Source organism: Nannobrachium achirus, assembly GCF_963921795.1.
Source record: "Nannobrachium achirus genome assembly, chromosome: 11".
NCBI classification, from domain to species: Eukaryota; Metazoa; Chordata; class Actinopteri; order Myctophiformes; family Myctophidae; genus Nannobrachium; species Nannobrachium achirus.
The window spans coordinates 21,212,395-21,234,645 of NC_137820.1; the positions used below are offsets into that span (position 1 = coordinate 21,212,395).

The 22,251-nt window shown below is 43.3% G+C and overlaps 1 protein-coding gene across 2 annotated transcripts in view; it reads right to left on the bottom strand.

The window, feature by feature from the left end:
* The window catches only part of tln2b (talin 2b), a 167,632-nt gene that overhangs the window by 75,510 nt on the left and 69,871 nt on the right, over window positions 1-22,251 (bottom strand). For both annotated transcript variants that reach the window (XM_080737399.1, XM_080737400.1), the window contains exons 7-18: window positions 18,488-18,615; window positions 16,899-16,962; window positions 16,405-16,509; window positions 10,639-10,794; window positions 9,313-9,414; window positions 8,694-8,770; window positions 6,292-6,475; window positions 5,829-5,942; window positions 5,124-5,232; window positions 4,227-4,435; window positions 2,068-2,166; window positions 446-613 (exon numbers count right to left, since the gene is read on the bottom strand). In XM_080737399.1, coding sequence (XP_080593525.1) covers window positions 446-613; window positions 2,068-2,166; window positions 4,227-4,435; window positions 5,124-5,232; window positions 5,829-5,942; window positions 6,292-6,475; window positions 8,694-8,770; window positions 9,313-9,414; window positions 10,639-10,794; window positions 16,405-16,509; window positions 16,899-16,962; window positions 18,488-18,615 — 1,515 coding nt within the window. The remainder of the gene's footprint in view (window positions 1-445; window positions 614-2,067; window positions 2,167-4,226; window positions 4,436-5,123; window positions 5,233-5,828; window positions 5,943-6,291; window positions 6,476-8,693; window positions 8,771-9,312; window positions 9,415-10,638; window positions 10,795-16,404; window positions 16,510-16,898; window positions 16,963-18,487; window positions 18,616-22,251) is intronic.

Here is a 22,251-nt window from a genome sequence, read left to right on the forward strand (position 1 = left end):
ACAGAGTATAAATTGTGCATAAAACAGTTGGTCTGAACTAGGCTTTAGGGTTTCAAAGAAAACACAGTTTGAGAATTGTGTCGACACAAAAAGACCTTCTACCTACTGTAAATCGGGAGATGAGTGACCGTCAGGTCGCATACACAAACTTTGGAATGCAATGGTAGCCAATCAGGAAGGAATATGGGAAATGGGACAGATCCATGTTGATGACATGACTGTAGAGATACTGTGTACCGTTTGCGTGATTTTAGGGCAAAATCTGTAGGAGCAGTGTCCAAAAATGTGTCTTGCAAGAATCGGCATGACAAATGACAAATGACTAATCTGCAGCAGCTCCTGTACCAGTAGGATCCTAGTCATCTAGCTACGTCATTCAGCGCCCCCAGGCTATGCCCATGATCGACAACGTGGCTGCAGAGTGGAAGAGGGCAAAGATGTGTACCTTGGTGCAGGCCACCAGCTGTGAGGTGGACAGGGCACACTGAGTGGCAGCTGCGATCACGCGGTTCTGAAGCACCGTGTCCTCGGCCACCTGGGCCACGTTCTTGGCCTTCAGGACTAGCATGGCAGCTGCGTTGGCCACCGCTTTGGCCAGATTCATTAGGATGTCCTGAAACACATTCATTGAGATCCCTTCATTGAAACACCGAACAGCTGTGCACTGATGTGCCCGAAGGGAACAAAGAATGGCCTGTAAAAAGTCTTCCAAAATGTTCATGTGATTGCTCAGCATGGAGATTGGCTATTTTCGCTAGTTTACGCATGACACTCTTGTAGAATACTGTTGTTTTTGTCGACTAAAACTATGACGAAAACTTTTGTCACTGACGAAAACTAAATGAAAACTAAATAAAAACTAAGACTAAATATATTGACAATTTCATCAAACAAAATAAAAACTAGATGTTAGGGAGGGAGGGACTAGTGGAGAAGAGTAAGAGCTCACAACGCGTCACGCTGCGACGCGTTGTGAGCTTGTAGATCTGCTATTTTCAGCACACAACCAAGTGTAAAATCAGTCATTACAATGCCATCAAGGCCTGCCAAAATACATTTCAGTTGACTAAATCAACTGTAGATTTTAGCCTAAATCTTATGATATTTAGATGACTAAAATTAGACTAAAACTAATACTTTTCAGGTGACTACATTATGACTAAAACTAAATGACATTTTATTCAAAATACTATGAATAAAAAACTAAATCAAAATGTGCTGTCAAAAACAACACTGTCGTAGAACACATTGATTTGCAAAACATAAAAACATACATCACTGAAATGTGTACTTACAAGGTTTCTTTCTGCCCAACAGCAACGGCATGCAAACCAACTACAGTATGCAAGGTGTAGATTTACATTAACGATACATAAAGATGATTCTATAACTGTGAGATACCGTAGATACGTAACAATAGATTCGGGGGTTATTTCTGTCTCATACTAGGTTTACATGCCATATTGATTTGTCTGCGGCAGAGCGTTGGCATCTCAAGGTCACACATACAGTAGGACAAGGATGTACTGTATTACATACATCGCCTTTTAGAAAGCAAACCAGAGAGAATAATAATGGAGGCATGTATTTAGAAGACTGGTATGCGACTGCTGAACTACTTTGTTTTATTAATTCATTACTATGTTAGATTAGATTAATAAATCAATGAGTTGCTATGCATAAACCTGAGCCAAATGTCATTCTGCAGGGTGTGAGGCATTGTTGCTAGATGGCCAATTCAATTGTTTGAAGTTTTTCTCCCTGAAACTGCATCATGGACTCCCCACACATTGTTTTGATAATAAAGGCTGCACTGCTTACATAAGTGTGTGTGTGTGTGTGTGTGTGTGTGTGTGTGTGTGTGTGTGTGTGTGTGTGTGTGTGTGTGTGTGTGTGTGTGTGTGTGTGTGTGTGTGTGTGTGTGCGTGCGTGCGTGTGTGTGTGTGTGTTCGTGCGTATGTGTGTGCGCGTGTGTGCGTGTGTAGTGATTGTAAAAGGAGGTAAACGTATGTATCTTCCTGTTTGGAGGTGGATGTCATAGGAACCGTGTGTGGGTGGTGTCCACACCTGGAACCTCTCGTCAGTCTCGCCTTCCCCCATGTGACGGAGCAGGTCCCCACTGGCCTGGCCGATGCTTCCTGCCGCCGTCAGCACCGTCTGCCTGGGCTGGATGACATCACCACAGTCTCTCGTTCAACAACATGCGACGTGCTTTGCTCTCTCACACACACACTGCCTGTTGAAGAGATTGCAGGGAAGCCCCTACAATCTCTCCAACAGTATAGGACAGGGGTCTTCAACAGGGGGTCTGGGACCCCTAGGGGGTCCTCAGAGTTACTACAGGGGGGCCACCTAATCTTTGTGATGGGATCGTTTCTTTTAAATGAACAACTTGAACCCTTGCATCCCTATTCTGAGGAGAACTTTAGCCAAAAATAGCAGATCTACAAGATCTACAAGCTCCCAACGCTTCGCAGCGCGAGGCGTTGGGAGCTTGTAGATCTGCTATTTTTGGCAAATAGATTTGGTGTAGAGGTAAAAAAAAGAGCAGACCAAGTACATAGTGAAAGGTCAAGTTAACTAAAAACACGAATCCAACATACACTGATGACAGTGCTGTCAAACAAGTCTATGAATCTATCTGTGAAATCAATGAAAATCTGCGTCACACATTTATACAATGTGTAGAGGGGGTCCCTGCTTCATCTATCTCTCAGCTAAGGGGTCCCTGGCCTGAAAACGTTGAAGACCCCTGGTCTAGGATGATTACGGCAGTGTACACTAGCATGAGTGGCTGTCCTTCCTCTGCCTTGATTTGTCCCAGGATGTGGGTAGAATATTTGACTCATCTGCTGGGTTAAAATGGACCAACCCATCTTGCTGGGTAAGATTTACTACCGCTGGGTCGGTGCAATAGTTATCCAGGGTTTGAGTTAAAATACAACCCAAATTGGGTTATTTTATGACATCACCACAGTCTCTCGTTCAACAACATGCGACGTGCTTTGCTCTCTCTCACACACACTGCCTGTTGAAGAGATTGTAGGGAAGCCCCTACAATCTCTCCAGCAGTCTAGGATGTTTACGGCAGTGTACACTAGCATGAGTGGCTGTCCTTCATCTGCCTTGAAAAGAGGCTTATTATGCTCAATTCCAGCTGTCATATTGTATCCCAGGTCCCCACTACAGTAGCTTTGCATGGTTCACACAGTTAAAAAGATAATAACAATTATTCAGACCCTCATTTCAGTCTCTTAGTTGCATTTGCTCCTGTTCCTTTTAAAGGAGTAGTTCACCCCCAAAATTACCTTTTTTCTATTGATTAGTCACGCCATGGAGAGTAGAGTTCAATAATATTTTTAGTTTTTTGTCGCATTCCTAAGACAAAAATGTGATAACAATACATTTACCCCCATTCGTTCCAGATCCGGAATCAATGGGGGCAAATTTACTCGAATCAAATTTTTGTCTTAGGAATGTGACAAAGCCAAAAAATATTATTGAACTCTACTCTCCATGGCGTGACTAATCAATAGAAAAAAAGTCATTTTAGGGGTGAACTACTCCTTTAAGGACCCCTGCCTAAAGCCGGCTTTCATTTTTGGATGGATGAGAACCAGGAAGAGCCAATGTAGGCAGAGCAGATGACCATAAGCCCATGAGTTAAGGAAGCCCGTTTTGAAGTAAACCCTTGGTAACCTAGAATTCAGTGCAGTGGCTGTCCTCCTTTAAAAGGGTCTTATTATGCTCAATTCCAGCTGTTATATTTTATCCCAGGTCTCCACTACAGTAGCTTTGCATGGTTCAAAGTAAAAAATAAATAACTTTTTATTCAGCCCCTCATTTCAGTCTCTGTCTGAAACAAGTTGCATTTGCTCCTGTTCCGTTTAAGGACCCCTGCCTAAAAGCCAGCTTTCATTTTTGGTAACCTAGAACTCAGTGCAGTCTGGATTTTGAGCCTTTTGCTCACATAGGGATTACTGTACCATTCATGTATAATTTATCTCATTATTTGAAACTTTGGACACATTTAATAAGAACATGAGACATTGTAACATTGACAGAAAATAAGTAAAACCATTATAGGTGACTCAGGGACTGTTACTGCAATGCCTATTCATTATGGTATTCCTAAAAGAAACAAGGATATGCAGTTCAAGGTTATGCAGGACTTTGTGACTATTGGGATGGAAGGGAGAATGGAAGCCATGCCAGTGTCATCTCACCTCCGCAGCTGCAGGCTCTACCGATCGGAGCAGTTCTGACACGGCCCCTGCCAGCGTTCTGGCAGCGCCCATCAGCTTGTGCCCGCTGCCCACCTCGTCGTCCATGAGTGCTGCCAGGAGCTTCACGCCCTTGGACATTTCCGTGAGGTTGGATGAGATGGTGGTGATGGCACAGCCCACTGCTGTGTAGTCTGTTTCTGTGGGCTCACCTGTGGGAGGACGGATCGCTATCATACAGTACTGTACTCTGCCGCGCATCTCAATTAGCTTCTACCACCGCCGCACTGATTCAGGCTGATCCACGAGGGCAGCCTGCGTGTCATATAACACACACATCAGTGTCGGTGTCATAATTAGAGCCCATTTGACATGGTTCTGCACAGATAAGCACGTAGAAGGAGCAAGTGAGCGTGGAGATGGAAAAGTTTTCGATGGTTCGGGGGAGTTCTAAGTGCCATCCAACAGATGGCTGGGTAAGATTAAAACCCAGCAAACGCTGGCAGGAACTGGACTGGCACAGTGCCATGCAGCAAGGGGAGCAGGGGGAGATGCTGCCAGGCAGTTGAGCTTCGGGACAACATGTTCGGGACGTATTCATCAATGGAAATATTCATCAGAGTAAATGGGGAAACGCTCCATTATTAAAGGTGAACTCGGGGCTGCTCCTAAGTGGGGGATTGACATCATCTTGGAAAATGTGTTTATTGATTTGCACCCTGGAGCTGCTCGTATTTTAGGGCAAGCATGCCTTAAATAAAAGCGTCAAATCCTTTCAAGCTTCGGCCGCAAAGGCTTTACAAATAACAATTCTGGTGCTGAGATGGAAATGGAACTTTGAAATGAGATGATAGCACCATCCAAATGGCACATTTGCGTTCTTACGGCCGGGGCACTTACCTGCAGTGAGATTGACTACAGATGCCGTGCCAGCGGTGATGGCATCAACTTGCGAGTGGATTTCATGTTTGGATTCATCTACTTTGTTCTGAACCCAAACCCTGGACGCCTTTAGGTGGGGGAGGAATAAAGCAGAGCTATTGCTTTCATCACAGTGGGAGATTTTCAACTCATATACACTTTTTTTGTCAAGGATTAAAGGACTTGGACTACTCAACTCCCACTACTTTGTAAGTGCTCATCTCAAGCATTAAAGTGCACTGCCATATTTATACAGTTAATTAGATGAAGATATGAAAAACAACAACAACATAGACTTTAGTAGAGTAATATGCTTAGGTAAATACATCGGCTCACTGAGAGAGGAAGAGTGAAGGAGAGAGATAACGAGATAGAGATACAGAGAGAAAGCTATGGCTCTTTTGGATCCTGTCTTGAATTAGCTGCTTTTAAAGATACCAAAAAGCTTAACGTTTAGTTTGAGCAAACAGAAGTCAGGAAGTAAAAATGTAGTAGGATGACAAGTATCATGGGGTGCATTGCATGTACACACAATAACATCATGTGTCAATTAACCATTTGTAATTCAGAGAGTGTACACGTGTAACCAAATTAACCTGTATTAATACATTCTCACGGTTACATTAACACTGAGGACAGTGTACGATAGCCTTGGCTTAAAGGATCACTATTGGGTGAACTCACCAAGTCTTGGCCCAGTGGAGGCAGGTTATCCACATGTCCTAAGTCAGTCTGGGCCTGCTGCACAGCCTGCATGCTACTGTTGATGGTTCCCATCAGGGCCTGCTGGGCCAAGCTCTGTGAAATACAACCCATATTATGCACTCTGTATTCATACAGCATACTACACACCTACAGTAGCCACAATCTCTTGCCCACAAATGCAAACTACTGTACAGAGACATACTGTACAGTCCATGCAACTGCAAAATGCAATCATGTGATCAAATGCTTTGCATGCTTCCATGATGATTTCCATTCATCTATGACGCCGTGCACGCGTTTGACTAAGAAAATCCAAGTGATGCCCTTAACCTGCAGTATGCAGACCTTCAGTAATGGCCTCCACAACTCCTTCCTGCAGCTCTCACACGTGGCCCTATTTATATTGCTTGACATTGAAACCTATGCCAGTGGGCGTCCTCACCAGCGGAGGCATGTGTCCTCTGTGCATCTGCCCCGTTGTGATCTGCTGCTGGGCAGAGGGCATGGTGCCCATGTTGAAGGAGTCGGGTCCACCGATGGACCCAGAGCGGATGATGCCGGGCAGGGCCACCGAGCCGTGCTCCACGCGGCCAACCCGGTTGAACTGCTGCTGCAGGATTGTGGATCTAAGCATGGGCAGAGTGAAACAGAGTGCAACAGAAACAGCAATAAGTGCATGCAAGAGTGTATTATTATTATTTTAGAGCAGCTCAGCTTTAGAACAATACAGCAGGAATGTGTTTTCCACAGTCCTCTAAGCCAGGCACATACTGTATACAATACATCAGAGCAAATGGCCAGCTGGCAGCAGTACCCTTGTAACAGGTAAAGCTGGCAGGGTACTTAAAATGAAGTTCTTTCGCCTTGCCTCCGAGGATGAAATTGTTTTATACTTGGTGCTACACTGTTTACATCACTCTCTGATGTGTTTCGACATCATTTGTGTTGAAGATTTTCCCATGGTGACAGAAATAGTGGACAAAGTGTGTGCCATCTCCCTCCATTAATGAATTAATTGCCATCTGGTTGTGTTTGTAGTCCATCAGAGAGGGATCATAGAGGTTCATAACCCCCTCAACAATCTGTTTTTCAAAACTGTCCAAGGTACATTCATTGCCAGCAGATTGCGGAAATTAAACAATATAAATCACGAGCACGTTGAGTTTCTGACCAATCGCACTCAATGTTCACATTGGTGTCTCTGTGGTGATGTTTGGCTAGTTAAAGGAGTAGTTCACCCCCAAAATGACTTTTTTTCTATTGATTACTCATGCCATGGAGAGTAGAGTTCAATAATATTTTTTGTTTTTTGTCACATTCCTAAGACAAAAATTTGATTCGAGTAAATTTACCCCCATTGATTCCGGATGGGTACCCGTTTCGAAACGGGTCCCCATCCGGAACAAATGGGGGTACATTATTGTTATCACATTTTTGCCTTAGGAATGCGACAAAAAACTAAAAATATTATTGAACTCTAGTCTCCATGGTGTCCATCAATAGAAAAAAAGTCATTTTGGGGGTGAACTACTCCTTTAAGAAAATCTCGTAGATGCAAGAACTGCCAAAATGAACTTTGGCAAAGCAATGCATTCTCCACAATGACGTCATGTTGTTCCTTGCCGGACTTCATTTCTGTAAAGAGTACAGTACTGTATGCTGCAGGTTTAAAGAGATTGATGTACTTTGTTGCACACTGAACACTGAAACACATCTACTGTAAGTATAAATACACCTGAAGGGTCGAGTGGAGGGGAGGAGGTTGGGGCAGCATCATAGGAAAACGTTAAAGTATTCGTGGCTGAGGGTGTATGTTCTGTTTTTGAGCAGTGGTAAACCGCTCCATAGAGTGGCTTTGCGTGTGTCTGTAGCCACTTTTCCTCAGCGTTTTGCCATAGCAATGTGTTTTCCTCAGCGTTTTGCCATAGCAATATGTGTGTTGTGTGTGTAGCCATATTACATCACCAATTACATCCTAGACCTATATCCTAGTCTTTTTCCTCAGCGTGATTTTTTTTTGGGGGGTATAATTAGCAAATCCAGGGAGTTGAGAAATGAGAAGTTAATGCATTCGTCATTATGCATTATAGATAATGGAAATAATGATCATCATAATTATTATTTCCTCTGCATGGTCAAATAGAATATTACACAGAAAAACATGTTTCTTTCCCGCCCGCTCGACAGATGCCAGAGACTCCACACTATTGGTTAATTATGGCTTGTTTAGAGAGACAGCAATTATGTTTTTGTGCTGAGAACCACAACACTGAGTCAATTGGCCCATCAGCGACAGGGAATACGATGCCCAGCCTGCGTCTGGAGACCTCCAATGACAACAATATTCTCCCAGCTCCGTGTGACAGAATAACACAGATCCATCTGTATCGCTGGGCCTTCGAAAGCTAAGCTACAAAGCAGAATTGGGAGAGACAGCAGCCAGCTGAGGGATGAAAAATGATGACAGAACATGGAAGCAATCATGCCTTCCTTATTTGTGAAACAAGATGATAGCATTGCAGCTTTACTCCGAGCCAGTTTGGGGTTTAGGAACCAAACTTGCATGGGGAAAGCACTAGTCCACAGTCTCTACAGGAATACAGCATGATTTTGTCATTCGAAATACTGTTTTGTGTGTTTAATTACAGCACTACTCCTCCTCTCGAGGGGTTGGTAGTGTGCTAGGCATGCAGAAATGTAATTATGTACACAATTAAACGGTGCAGGTTTAAATTCACATGAGGAATGAGTATAGGCCGTGCTGGCTGAATGTGGCTGGTCAGCAAACTACCATGCTTAGCAGTGCAAAGACCCTGCAGTAGTTAGTATAAGAACCCTGCTCACTTCTTAGGGGAGACTGATTCCTCCAGCATGGTGGATTCCTCATCTCCCTCCAGGCCAAAGCGGTCCTTGCTCTGCTTCTGCAGCCAAAAGAAGAAGTACACAAAATAATTTAGTGTATGTATATAGTATACAGCAGGGGTCTTCAACGTTTTCAGGCCAAGGACCCCTCAGTTGAGAGAGAGATGAAGCAGGGACCCCCTTTTCATAGATTCCATATCGTTTGACAGCACAATCATCAGTGTATTTTGGATTCATGTCAATTTGTGTTTTCACTTGAACCGTCATTACCTAATAAACTTGACCTTTCACTCTGTACTTAGTGTGCTCTTTTTTCACCTCTTTGCCGAAAATAGCCGATCTACAAGCTCACAACGCCTCGCAGCGCGAGGCGTTGTGAGCTTGTAGATCTGCTATTTTCGGCTAAAGTACTCCAAATATGGACACTAGGGTTCAAGTTGTTAATATAAAAAGCAACGGAAGATTTGGAAGACCCCCTGTAGTAACTCTGAGGACCCACCTAGGGGTCCCGGACCCCCTGTTGAAGACCCCTGGTATACAGTATAATATACTGCATGTAAGTAACCAAGGTATTAAGCCATTTTATTTTCTATAAACGTACCTTTTTCAGAATGATGTCGATGTAGCCGGCGATGAGCTGAGAGATCTGTTCCCCCTCGGTGGTCTGAACGGAGTAGTAGCTCTCCTGGTACTCGCCAAAGTCCTGTTCAGGGGCGTCACAAGGGGGGGAAAAGTGGGACTGAGTTACTAGGGCCAAAGGAGGAGGGGCCTTAATTATGTTATACTTTAGCTATAGAATATATGTATTTTTAAGCGAACATTTATAACTCTGGGGGGTCCCTCACCCTGGGACTGAATATTTTGAGATGGGGGTCCGTGGCCAAATACATATAATTTTGGGGGTCCTTCACATGAAAATGTTTAAGCACCAATGACATAGAAACATAGGTTTTTCAAAAAACCTTAGAAGAATTTGAAATATTCAAGACTTGCACACATTAAATCTGTGCAAGTCTAGAATATTTCACATTTTTTAAAAATCGTGATCATTTTTCACGATTTAAAAAAAATAGCAGATTTACAAGCTGGCAGTGCTGTGAGCTTGTATATCTTCTATTTTTCAATGGTTAAAGCACAAAAGAATACATAATAATGCATTCCTTGTACCCAGGGCCCAGAATTTGGTGCGACACCACTGGTCCTGTTCTCATAATGATGAAGACACAAGCAGGGGTTCAGGTCGAGCCTGGTGTCCTTAATGTCTCGCTGTTTTACAGCGAGTTTACAGGAGGCAAGGCTGGCTGGGCACTGATGCAAGTCCATCACTTTTAACATTCTCAGCCACTACTGTACCCGGGAGCCTTTCAGTAGATTAAAAAATACTTAATGAAGGCAAAGCTTTGAATAAACTGTCCTGGCGTACAACTAATGAATAGAGAAAAACGTAAAGGCTTGATCCAACTTCTTCAAAGAACTGATTAAAAAATATGATGTACTGTACTCATTCTCAGAATCACTTTAAAGTTATCTACTGAGGCAAGGTTGTAATAATTCATGCAAATCAAAGTTTGCAAATGTACTTTGAGCATTTATTCGGATTTAAAAAGTGTTCCTTTTCATGTTTATCAGACAACGCATGGAGTGACAGACAGGGGCTGTTGACAACAGCGGAAATACAAAACAGGAGAAGAGTGCTCAGATGAATAAAACATTCGTTCCATGATATCTAGTTTAAAAATCTGATGAAATAGCAGACTGACAACACACTGAAATGAGGTGAAATGAGGCCGCAACAGTTTGTATTGGAAAATGTAATGAGGGTGAGATGAGATGTTTAGATCTAGAGGTGTATGTGGTAAATACGAATGAAGTGGAGGCGTGTATAAAGTCTTGACTCTTGTACGTGTCGAAGAGAGTAACTCAGTACCAAAGTGAAGCTCTTTGGGGAGGCCGCCCATCTTTTGACTGTGGTCAGCGGCCATTCCTGTACCACATCCTTGGTCTTCTCCTCCACCCGCATCACAGACTCTTTGGTTATCCCCAGCAGCCGCGGGACCAGCTTATTCTTGCTCTTCATCTTTTCCTGTTCGGAGAGAATACATCAGACAGCATTTATAGGTACTGTACACCTACACAGGATGATTCACTCAAGGTACAGAACAAAAGACAGCATCTGTATGCCTGTGCTTCTGGCATAATACAGAGTGTGTGCTTCATCTGTGGTTTGAAGCCCCCGGAAAGAGAAGGAAGAGGTGGATGGGAAGCGACCCTGTAGAGTTCAGCTTTATTTAACTGCTGATCTAGTGACCATGCTTTAGACACTGTCGGCAGACGCAGCGTGGCGATGCTTCCCACCAGCTCGCTCTGCCTGCCTAGCTCCGATGCCTTCCACTCGGCCCACTGAAAAACCCATTACAGCTCACTCCAGTGGTTGAGCCCACACTTGGCCTTCCTACAGCGGTACAGCGCTATGCCACGTAAATTAGTGGTTAAGGGGAAGCGGGGGAGGCAAATGTGCCTTTTCTACCTCTTCGGGTTATTGTTATCAAGCCAGGGTCAAAGCACTGTGCTCTGAAATGGGAACAAAGGCCATTAAGTAGAGCACTGTGACAAGACTGTGATACTTAAAACAAGGACAGATAACATTATCCCTCAAATTGTAGTAGCTATGTATAGAGGTTTATTCACATCTTCCATTGTCTCTGGTTACATTGCTTTCAGTGTCATTGCCATGCAAATTGAATTCACGGCAGGAAGAAAGAGGTAGGTGGCTAGTAAGATCATATCTTTCACTTACAGTATAACCTTGCTTAATGTTTGAGAACATCTGCTTGTGCAGGAATTTACAACAGAAGGTTGGATCAATGTCAGAAGCCTTTTACTGGCCTGAAACCAGCATCTCTCTCTCGCGCGCTCTCTCTCTTAAACTCACAAGCATGCATGCAGGATTATTTACTTTCATATCGATGAAGTTTACAGCAGTTTGTTCTAGGAACCTGTGGTGGTTGACGAGTGACAGACAGAAAGAGGGCTAGCTATGTGTTTTTGCCAGACAGACAGACAGACAGAAAGACAGCAAGAGAGAGTGCTGGAGTGAATTATTTAACACCGTCTTCAGGTTCCCATCACTAACTTTCTTCATCAAATACAGACAAACATCTCACACATGTACAGTACAGTCGAGTACAGGGATATGCACAGTCACGCACATGCCACACACACTCCCACAGAGTGAATGTTGACCTTGCGAGTCAGCTTTAGCTACGGCACTTTCCATTTATAGTCCATTAAGAGTGAGATAAGACAACAACAGCACTCTTCCTGCAGGACTGTGACCAAAATGGACTTCTGCCAAAGAGCTTTTGTACAGCTGGCTTCCACCCCTGATCATGTTCATGCTCATGTTCCCACTGCTTTGTTCACCAAACTAGCATCAAACTGCCGTTGTCACGCGTTTCACAGCCATGCTCAGCCTGCTACAGTATATGGCAAACCCTGTATGCCCGTAATAGTTAAGGAATAACTAATTTGTTGTTATAAAGCGTGTATAAAATCTTTTGATGGCTGTTTACCTGTTTGATGTCTCAGCGTACACAGTTGTTGCTCATTAGAGCTGGAGCATTCTGTGTGCATTTGATATAATCAGTCTGCAGTCACTAGGTTCACATTTAAAAGTAAGTAGTATTATTTGCAGATATTCCTGGGGCTATTCTTTGCCTTTTTGACCGCAACGGTGGAGAGAGACAGGAAATGCATAGAGAGAGTAATGCGGCATGCCTCATTCACACTACAGATATATAGTTGAACGTTTTGCTTGGTAATTCAATGTAATCTCAATGGAAACCAGCTTTAAAGATGCAGGACACACAAAGAACAAAGCTTTGAAAGCTTTAAAGCTGGTTTCCATTGAGATTGCATTGAATTACCAAGCAAAACGTTCAACTATATATCTGTAGTGTGAATGAGGCATAAGGGTGTGACCGTTTTAGGAAATGTCCCAGCCAGCCGCCAATTGAACCAGGGACTCGTGGATAAGAGCATGTCGGGTCATCCCCCACGTCATTTCAAAGAGCAGAATTCAAACCACCTGCTAACACTGCATTTACTGTGAACGTGTTAAAATGCATGTACTGTAATGTGTCTCCTGAAATGGTATCAGTAAACAATTTCTACAAGGTCAGAATCCAGGAGTTTGGATTCATGTCAATTTGTGTTTTCATATATTTAACCATTTGAGCCGTCATTACCTAATAAACTTGACCTTTCACTCTGTACTTAGTGTGCTGTTTTTTCACCGAAAATAGCCGATCTACAAGCTCACAACAAATATCTTGTCCGTTTTTATGTATTGTATGCTCTACGCTGTGTTATAAGTCTTTGAATAATATATGAATAATGGGTGCTGTTGGGGATATTTGTAATATCCATTAGGACATAGAATGTTTTTTAACTCATTGAGTGCCTATCCCGAATTAGTTCGGGATATATGATCGTATCACAGGGTGCCTATCCCGAACAAGTTCGGGATAAAAAAAAAAAAAAAAAAAAAAAAAAAAAAAAAAAAAAATTTTTTTTGAAAAAAATTTTTTTGAATTTTTTTTTTTTTTTTTTGGACCCCATCAAATCTGGTGAACATGATTTCAATCGCGATTTTGCATGTTCCACCCCCATACAACCCCATCTAACATACAGGGCAGCCATTTTTGTTTACATTACATGTAAAACATAAGGGCGATTATCTCAAGAATGCCTGAACGGATTTCCAATCGGATTTTTTTGTTTGAAAGCTGTGAACAAACTGCACAAATCCACTCTGGATTGCATTGGATTTTTCAGAGCTCATTCTTCTCTGTTTTTTTCCCATGCATGAGGTGTGCAAGGTTTAATCATGGCTAAGTTGACGAAAATAAGGCTTCTAAAATGCTTGGTAGCCAATAGCTAACTTCAAGCTAACTTCATCCTCTTCCTGTACATGCAGTCATGCACAAAGGAAAGTGTTCAGGCAAGTCATGGCTGCAGGGCTTCTGCATATACCAGCATATCTCTATGGGATTTTCTCTGGCCACTGGGCGCCCTCTAGTGGTGAAAGGGGTGGCACTAAATGAGTTAACTTCAGGTTATGCAATCTCAGTTGCTCTGTGGCATCTGATGGCTTAGCGAGTGAGAGCCCTTATACTGTATGCTTTCTGGGTTTGCAGCTGACCCTAGCATGTCTCTCCTCTCTCCTTTCCCTGTCTCTCTACATTGATTGACTGTATTTAAAGCATATTCAGCCAAAAGAAAATGAAAAAAAAAAAAAAAAAAACATCTCTAATAAAATTCCGAAGTACATAGAATTCTCAATTTTTACATTGACCTTGACCTTCTCCTTTGACTTTGTTGACCCCTGACCCTCTTTGGGAGAGCCTACTGACCATTCCCATCAAGTTTCGTGAAAATGTGACCATTCGTTTAAGTTATTTTGCCAAAAGAGAAACAGACTAATCTAATGGGGTGAAAACAGAACACCCATCCTAGCCCACATGCAACTCCATTAGCAGATGTCATCATTTCAAATGGTATACATAAGCTTAATTGTCTCTAACTAATAGCTAAATGTAACTATAATCATTCTGGATATAAAAACATTATTGCGGCTGGGAATTGAATCTAGGATCATTGCTATTCTAAACCAGTGACATTGCCATTTCACATGTGAAAAATAACCATTTCTAGTTTCCTGTAATGCATCACTGTAGGTGGATTGCTTTGGGTGCTGCTTTCAGGGGGAAAAACTGTGTTGTTCATTTATAAACCTCAATGACCAACAACTGCTGCCACATTCAAAATACTATAATTGACATTGAATGTTTTGTTGAAAACAATCTGATAAAACACCACTTTGTATTATGCTATCAGTCATTGCTATTGGGTGGACGCCTTGTGGCTGTGTTGTTGAACGCACAAAGCTTAACGTCATTAAAATCACAAGACTCACCCGACCCAGGTGATAGCAATATAATACACAAATCATGTGTTGGCATGGTTACTTTGCCATGGCGTATCCCGAATCACTGGATGCGTTCGGAAATGCGCACTCAACACACTGGTGTGCCATGTTGTCGTTCGTTTATTCCGTGCACTTGGTGCGTTATCGTCCGGCACCGGCGTGCTGAGTGCACGCACCGACCGACCCTACTCAGAAGATGGGGTTTGACAGTGTGGTGCGGCAGTGCGGTGCTTTGATTGGTTGGTTTTCATGGAGGTGTCTTGAACTAGCTCAGCTGTGAACAATGGCGTAGGAAATGATAACAAAATGCACTATTTGATGCTTTATTGGTCCTTTGGGCTTTATTGTTACACACGCATCAACGTGTAAACTAACAGCAGGTAGGCCAATGTTATGAATTAAATTACAATAACAACGTTACGTTAGCAACTGCTGCTTTTAAGAAAGTTTTCCGACTGAAAAAGCACACAGTTGCCTCTTATCTGGACGTTCGTAAATAAGCCACACTGAATGCACTCTCAACGTCACCGCCCACTGCACTCACTACACTGACCACACACTCGGTGCGCATTTCCGAACGCACCCACTATTAGATTCATACGAATATTTAGAAACACAATTGCAGTTTAAGATATTTATATTTGCAATAGCAGATGTACATTTGTTTTGGAGACAGTAGGTAACTTCAAAAGGAGTCTTGGGTCTGGTTCAAGTTCTGAGTTCAACCCACCTGACTCACTGCGCAACTTGTGCCAAACCATCCTGCTTATGTTTATTCATAAGTTTGTCAATTTATTAACGGCTACTATTTGCGGTCTTACTTACCCTGCAGTACACAAACACTATTTGGTGTAATAAATATTTTTGAGCTTTAGTCACACCGTCTCCTATACGTGGCCGTGTGTGTATGCGTCCGGCCGTCCGGCCGTGTATGTAGCCTCAAGCCTGCAGTACCTTTTCTGACCACACATGTTAAGGGAGGGGCGCTGTTGTTCTCACACACACACACACACACACACACACACACACACACACACACACACACACACACACACACACAGGGGGGAAGGGTGGGCAGCATGTGTGGTCAAGTATTATTATTATTATTAACAAACTGAATGTTTTAGGGTCAAATAAATTAGAGTGTGTGAAGAAACTACAGCATTGTAAAGCACACTAACCCCGCTGCACCCACCCAGTAGTGCTGTTGCACAGCCTCCACGACCACCGCTCAGTTCACACGGGTGTGATTTTTTCTGTAATGTTTGTTGAAATAGTTATGTCATGCACATTTTCCAGTGCATAATTCAGGCCTTGTTGACTAGTTTAGTTTACTTTATTGACACAATTGTATAAAACATTGGGTCCAAACAATAATCGAAAACCCATTAATAAAAAACTTTAAAAAGTACAAATTACAATACATTAAAAAACAACACAAAACACAAAATCCCTTGAATCAAACAACCGAAACTTTCTGTTGCTCCAAAAGTGACAGGCAGGCATGCAGCATACGCAAACATTTAGAAGATATTTAGAAGCTTTGGCTCCAAAAATGTATGATTAATTTTGTGGCAATGCAAGACCTAGAGTAATGGGGCGGAGCTTAGCGAAGGGTGAATTAATTGCAATTATAGCAAATATTTCCGATCAGGCAATTATTACGTAATAAGTATGACAGGCCTAATTGGTGTTGGACCTTACCTTCACCAGAAAGAAGGACACTCCATAGGTCTGCAGGGATCTGGCAAGTTTCACATACTTCACTTTGGCCTCAATCTCCGTCATCTCTCCACAGTTCTTATGATCCTGGACAGAACGCAAAGTTTACAACAATGTATTCATATGTTGTATGCATTATGCCAGTGGTTCTCAAATTGGTTCAGCTAAATGTGTTAATATAGCATCAAAATCACTTTAACCACTTTAACCCTATATACATCAGATATTTTCCAAAAAAAATTGGACAAAATGTGAAAAAGAAACTGAATATTTCTTTAATATTTTAACAACACAAATCTGGCACAAAAAAATATTTTTTGGCTGTTCCGCAGCCAAATACACACCAATTTGGGGGTCCTTTTGTGTTTGAGAACCACTGCACTATGCATTACATTTCCATCTCCAGGCCACATTATAGTGCAACGATTTTAAAGAGCAACATTACACAAAGCAGGACTGCAAGGTACCGTACATACTTGGAATATTTTCTTCTCCGACCCTCTCTGCTTGATGTACTCTTTGGGCAGGAACTCCTTCAGGCTACACAGAGATAAATCACTTTATTTTTTTACAAGGTTACACTTATACATTTCCTTTTCTATTAACATATTTCCACATATGAGGTCATTCTTTTCCCGGTGCCTACACACTGTTTCAGACAGCACAGTACTAACAGCTGACATCACCCCTGAGCACTTCGCTTGAGGAAGTCCCACAAGGAATTGGGGCCCCCGAAACTACAAACTACAAGCAGATAATGACTGCATATGGATGGCTGTGCACCGAACGTGTGAAAGCACAATACATTGTGTGGTGTGTTTGAGGGAACTAGCCCTTACCCGTTCAAAGATATGAGCTCCGAAATGATGTGCAGTGTGTGGATTATGGGATGTGCACTGTGCACACAGTATATGAGGGATGGAAAGTAACTTTAACTGGTGCTTGCATGCTAATATGTAGGAGCATCAATGTAAGAAATACCCGTTCCATTTAACGGCTACAGAGATACTGTGTACCGATCTGCATGATTTTGGACAACATCTGTAACAGGGCCAGAACCAACCCCCCCCCCCCCCCCCCCCCGCCCGCCCGCCCGCCTGCCCGCCTGCACACACACACACACTCCCCCCCCCCCCCCCCCGTGTGTGTGTGTGTGTTTGTGTGTGTGTGTGGGTTTGTGTGTGATTGTGCATGGCCTGAACAACAGCGCCCCTCCCTTACGTAACATGTGTGGTCACAAAAGGTACTGTAGGCTAAATAGATATAGATACACCATAAAAATGCAATTATACAGCATACGATTTGTGAAAGTGACAAACGGGCTTCACAGTTATGTCAGGTGTGTTCATATGCTGATGGTGATGCGATTTCAGATCAATTGCTCCAGCCACTGAGGAGAAACGCGGTTTCAGACAGACACTCAGACAGACAGACAGACATTCGGAAAATTATATGTTAGATGGGGCCGGCCGGCGCAGTGGCGTCAGTTCAGCAAAAGCTAGGGTATGGCAAAGATGGGAGTCTTCATGGAAAATTACATTTTGGATAACACGGTTCTATTGTGAAAATAGCAGATCTACATGCTCACAACGCCTCGCATGTAGATCTGCTATTTTCACAATGTCTGAAAAAAAAAAAAAAAAAGGGTTTTGTCAGTTTTTTACACAGGTTTCTACGGTTTATTGGGCTGGATATGGCAGCCTGGAATGGTTGTTCAAGTGCAGCTAAACTTGGCATGTTAGTAAACGTGCCACAATTAACAATAATGCATTGCACCTGTGCAGCTGACCTGCGGAACCTGGGAATATACCATTCTGTCAAGATGGGGAGAATACAAGTGTGGAGAATATAATTATAATACCTTGTTAAAGTGACCATTTTGTTAAATTTTGCATTTGTAGTTATTTCACTGTAATTTAACAACATAATAGCCAGAAGAGTAACTTTTATTTCCCCCCCTGGACCCAGGGTATGGCTGCTGCATAGTACCCCTGCCATACCCAATTGACGCCCCTGCGGCCCGGCGCTAGTGTTAATGCATCTGCTCTCATACGGGGCAGCTTACTCCAGGAATCCGGGCTTGTGTTTGTGTTCCACATGGGGTCCAAACTGGATCTGAGCCTGGATGCCGGCGAACTCGCAGGCTTTATCAAAGGAGACGGGGTGGGAGCCGTTCAGTATGTCGTCCCTGGCCTAAAATGAGAGAGAGAGAGAGAGAGAGCAGTGGCGTCAGTTCAGAAAAGGTTCGCGCGCGTGCAAGACACCAGTCATGTTGCCATACCTTAGCAACAGGCATGATATATTTATTTTAAGAAGTACATTCTAATTTTTTTCCCCAAAATGTCTATGGTTTCTTGGGCTGGATATGGCAATAATGAATTGCACCTGTGCAGCTGGCCTGCGGAACCTGGGAATATACCATTCTGTCAAGATGGGGAGAATACAAGTGTGGAGAATCTAATTATAATACCTTGTTAAATTTTGCATTTGTAGTTATTTTAATGTAATTTAACAACATAACCAGCAGATAGACAATGAGACATTCATGGATTTATATTTTAAAGTAACTTGTATTCTCCCCCCTGGACCCAGGGTATGGCAGCTGCATACCCCTGCCATACCCAATTGACGCCCCTGAGAGAGAGAGAGGGGAATGAGAATTACCCTGGATTCACCGTACAGAGCCATGTAATGAGCACTTCATTCTGTGCTTTGAATGTCACTTCAGAGAGAGAGAGTGCCTGCTGCTAAGTGAATAAATGTATTTGTGGAGGGACAGGCGGCAGGGCGAACAGAAAACTTTAGATTAATTCACTCGCAGCAAGGGAGTCAAATGAAGTTTGCATGCAGCAATAAAAGCAATTTCTAACCTTTTAAATGTAACGGCCTCAGTGGTTTGTCATCACAACACATTGAGTGCTCTCTCGCAGAGGATAAAGGATGGCAACGCAACGTTGCCAGTTTCACATAATCCATAACTCTAATGACAGGCTGGTTTCCTGTGAACTATGACATGGGACTGCATCGTGATACAGAAAGATCCATTAATTTCACTGCATTTATACACTATATTAATTTATATTTATAGATGCACTGGCTTCTCTTTCTATCTCTTTCAATCTCTTTCACATGCAAACACGTACCAGTACACACATATCAAATGCATGTGCACGCACACACACAGACACGCACGCACGTGTACACGCATGCACGTACGCACAGTCACACACACACACACACACACACACACACACACACACACACACACACACACACACACACACACACACACACACACACACACACACACACGCGCACACACACACACGCGCGCACGCACTCGAGCAGCAGTAGTGCTGCAAGATTAATGGCTACCTTTGCTGAGAATCTAGCTGACAGTGAGAAAGCCTCCATGAGAGCTTTTAGTGTTTCTGTGCACAGGCCCAGCTCAGCTCATTCTGATGTCCTAATACTTAAGCAGGGGCTTTCTGTATTGATCAGTGGAATGACCTCCAAGTACAATTAAAATACAGCGTAGCTGAAATACCATATTACCGACGGCAACAAGACATTGTGGGGGGAATTCGTTCAACATGGTCAGTTCAAATAAATCAGCTGAGTATAGGCCCTATGGCAGTGGTTCTCAAAGTGGGGTCCGGGGACCCCCAGGGGTCCTTGAGGGAGGTCCATGGGGTCCCCAGCCTAATCATAGATAGGAACCAAATGGATCATTATGGGTCTGTAACTCACAGAGTGTACAAATGGAACCAAATGGACCCGCATTCAGAGTTATTTAACATTGATTGTACAATATAAATTGTGGTCTCAGAGATATAAATGCCATTAAAATGGGGGTCCGTAGCCTAAAATGCAAGTTAAACTGGGGGTCCTTGAAAGTAAAATGGTTGAGAACCACTGCTAGAGCTGTAAAAAACTTCTCTTATGGGGGCTTATCTATTCAAATGGGGGTCTGTGGGCTAATGTCAATTTGGGGGTCCTTGACATGAAAAGGTTTGAGAACCAATTCCCTATACCATAGGGCCCAGCATGTCTCAGGAACCTGAACTGTCCATCACAGAGTGACAGATCCTTCCTGACTGTCCCCACAGAGTTCAGAGCTCGCCGTTGTGGTCAAAGCTACTGTAGTGACACAAGAAGTGATTCCAGGCCATTCACATGGGGCTGTGCACAACACATGGACACAAGCCACAGCATATCAGAGGCTGTGACATATACGTCCGCCTAAGGGCTAAGACACACTGAGGTCAACCAGTTCACCATAGTCCAGCAAAACCCAGCTGAAAAACCAATGCAAGCAGTCTGTCTTCTATCAACAGGCTCACCAATTAATCGATGTTAAGAAATACCTGCAGGGGGCGCCCGCTGGCCTGGTGGTCAAGGCGCGTACCATATACTAGGCTATGATGCCTGCTGGCGTCGCCGGTTCGATTCCCGATCCGGACAACCTTTGCCACATGTCATTCCCCATCTCTCTCCCCATTTCCTGTCAGTCTACTGTCCTATCGAATAAAGGCATAAAAAGCCCAAAAAACAAATCTTAAAAAAAAAAAAAAAAATACCTGCAAATGGTCTGCACAATGAATGTACATGGTAATTCTTAACACAATGCTTGATTACTGCTTATAAAATGTGACCTCACCTCCTCTACAAAAAATGAAAGTCATTTGAAAGAATAGTAGTGTGTGTGTGTGTGTGTGTGTGTGTGTGTGTGTGTGTGAGTCTGTGCACCGCTAATCTCCTGCGCTGTTGGACTGATCGGTGTGAATCTTTGCACGCGCATTCCCTAGACGGCAAGGAAAAACCTCTTCCCTGCATCTTTCAAATCGGCCACCAGAAGGCAGTTTTTGCAAAACACCTTTTTGGATATTACTCCTATAGATTTTGTCCAAACATCAGGTAAATCGGTACGCATTATCTCTATAGTCATGTGATCAAGACGGATCTGTCAAATCTTTCATATTCCATTCTGATTGGCTTCTAAAAGTTTCATGTTTTATATTCCGAATGACTACGATAGGCTTTCAAAAGTTTGCAGGAATTGGTCGGTTTGCTGGTCGGCCAGTGGACAGTGGACAACCCCCCTGACAGTTTACTTGTTATGCCAAATAACACTCCCCACACATTTCTATGTTGGCACTGCTATCGTGTGGACCTTATTATTCTTCATGTTTCTGTTCTCGACCTGGCACATGGTTTAGTTAGAGCAGTGTTTCTCAAAGTGGATTCCGGGGACTCTCTCTGTGCCTGTGGGTTCCTTTAGGGGGGTTAAGTTGACCCAGACAAGTATGTAACTCTGACAGTGTACAAATGGAACCAAATGAACCCTGACGGGTCCATTTGGTTCCATTTGTACACTGTCAGAGTTAAGGGGAGACCTTGAAATTTGAAAGTTTGAGAAGCACTGAGTTAGAGGATGTGCGTGCTTTATTGCTATTTGATGGCACTACTATTGTACCCTACTGGCTCACCAGTCAATGAAGAGCCCCCACCAGGAGGACGCAGTGCCTCCATCCTACTCCTGCCATTCAACACTCCCCACTAACAGGTACCATCCCAGCCTGTAGGGGTCGCTAGTGCCGCGATAAGATCAGATCAGCCTCCCTGCCCATCCCATCGTGCGTTGCGCAGAAGGCGAGCGGCATTTCCGGCGACGCGACGTGAGCTTGTATATCTGCTGTTAACCGGAAGTGTCCCGCAGATAATGCTACAGTAAAGTCTTGCGGAAACAGGCGGATAGCTTCAACGCACAGTGGTAGATTCAAACCTAGACAGGTACTTTACCCCCCGCACCAAGCAAGTACTCCTGTT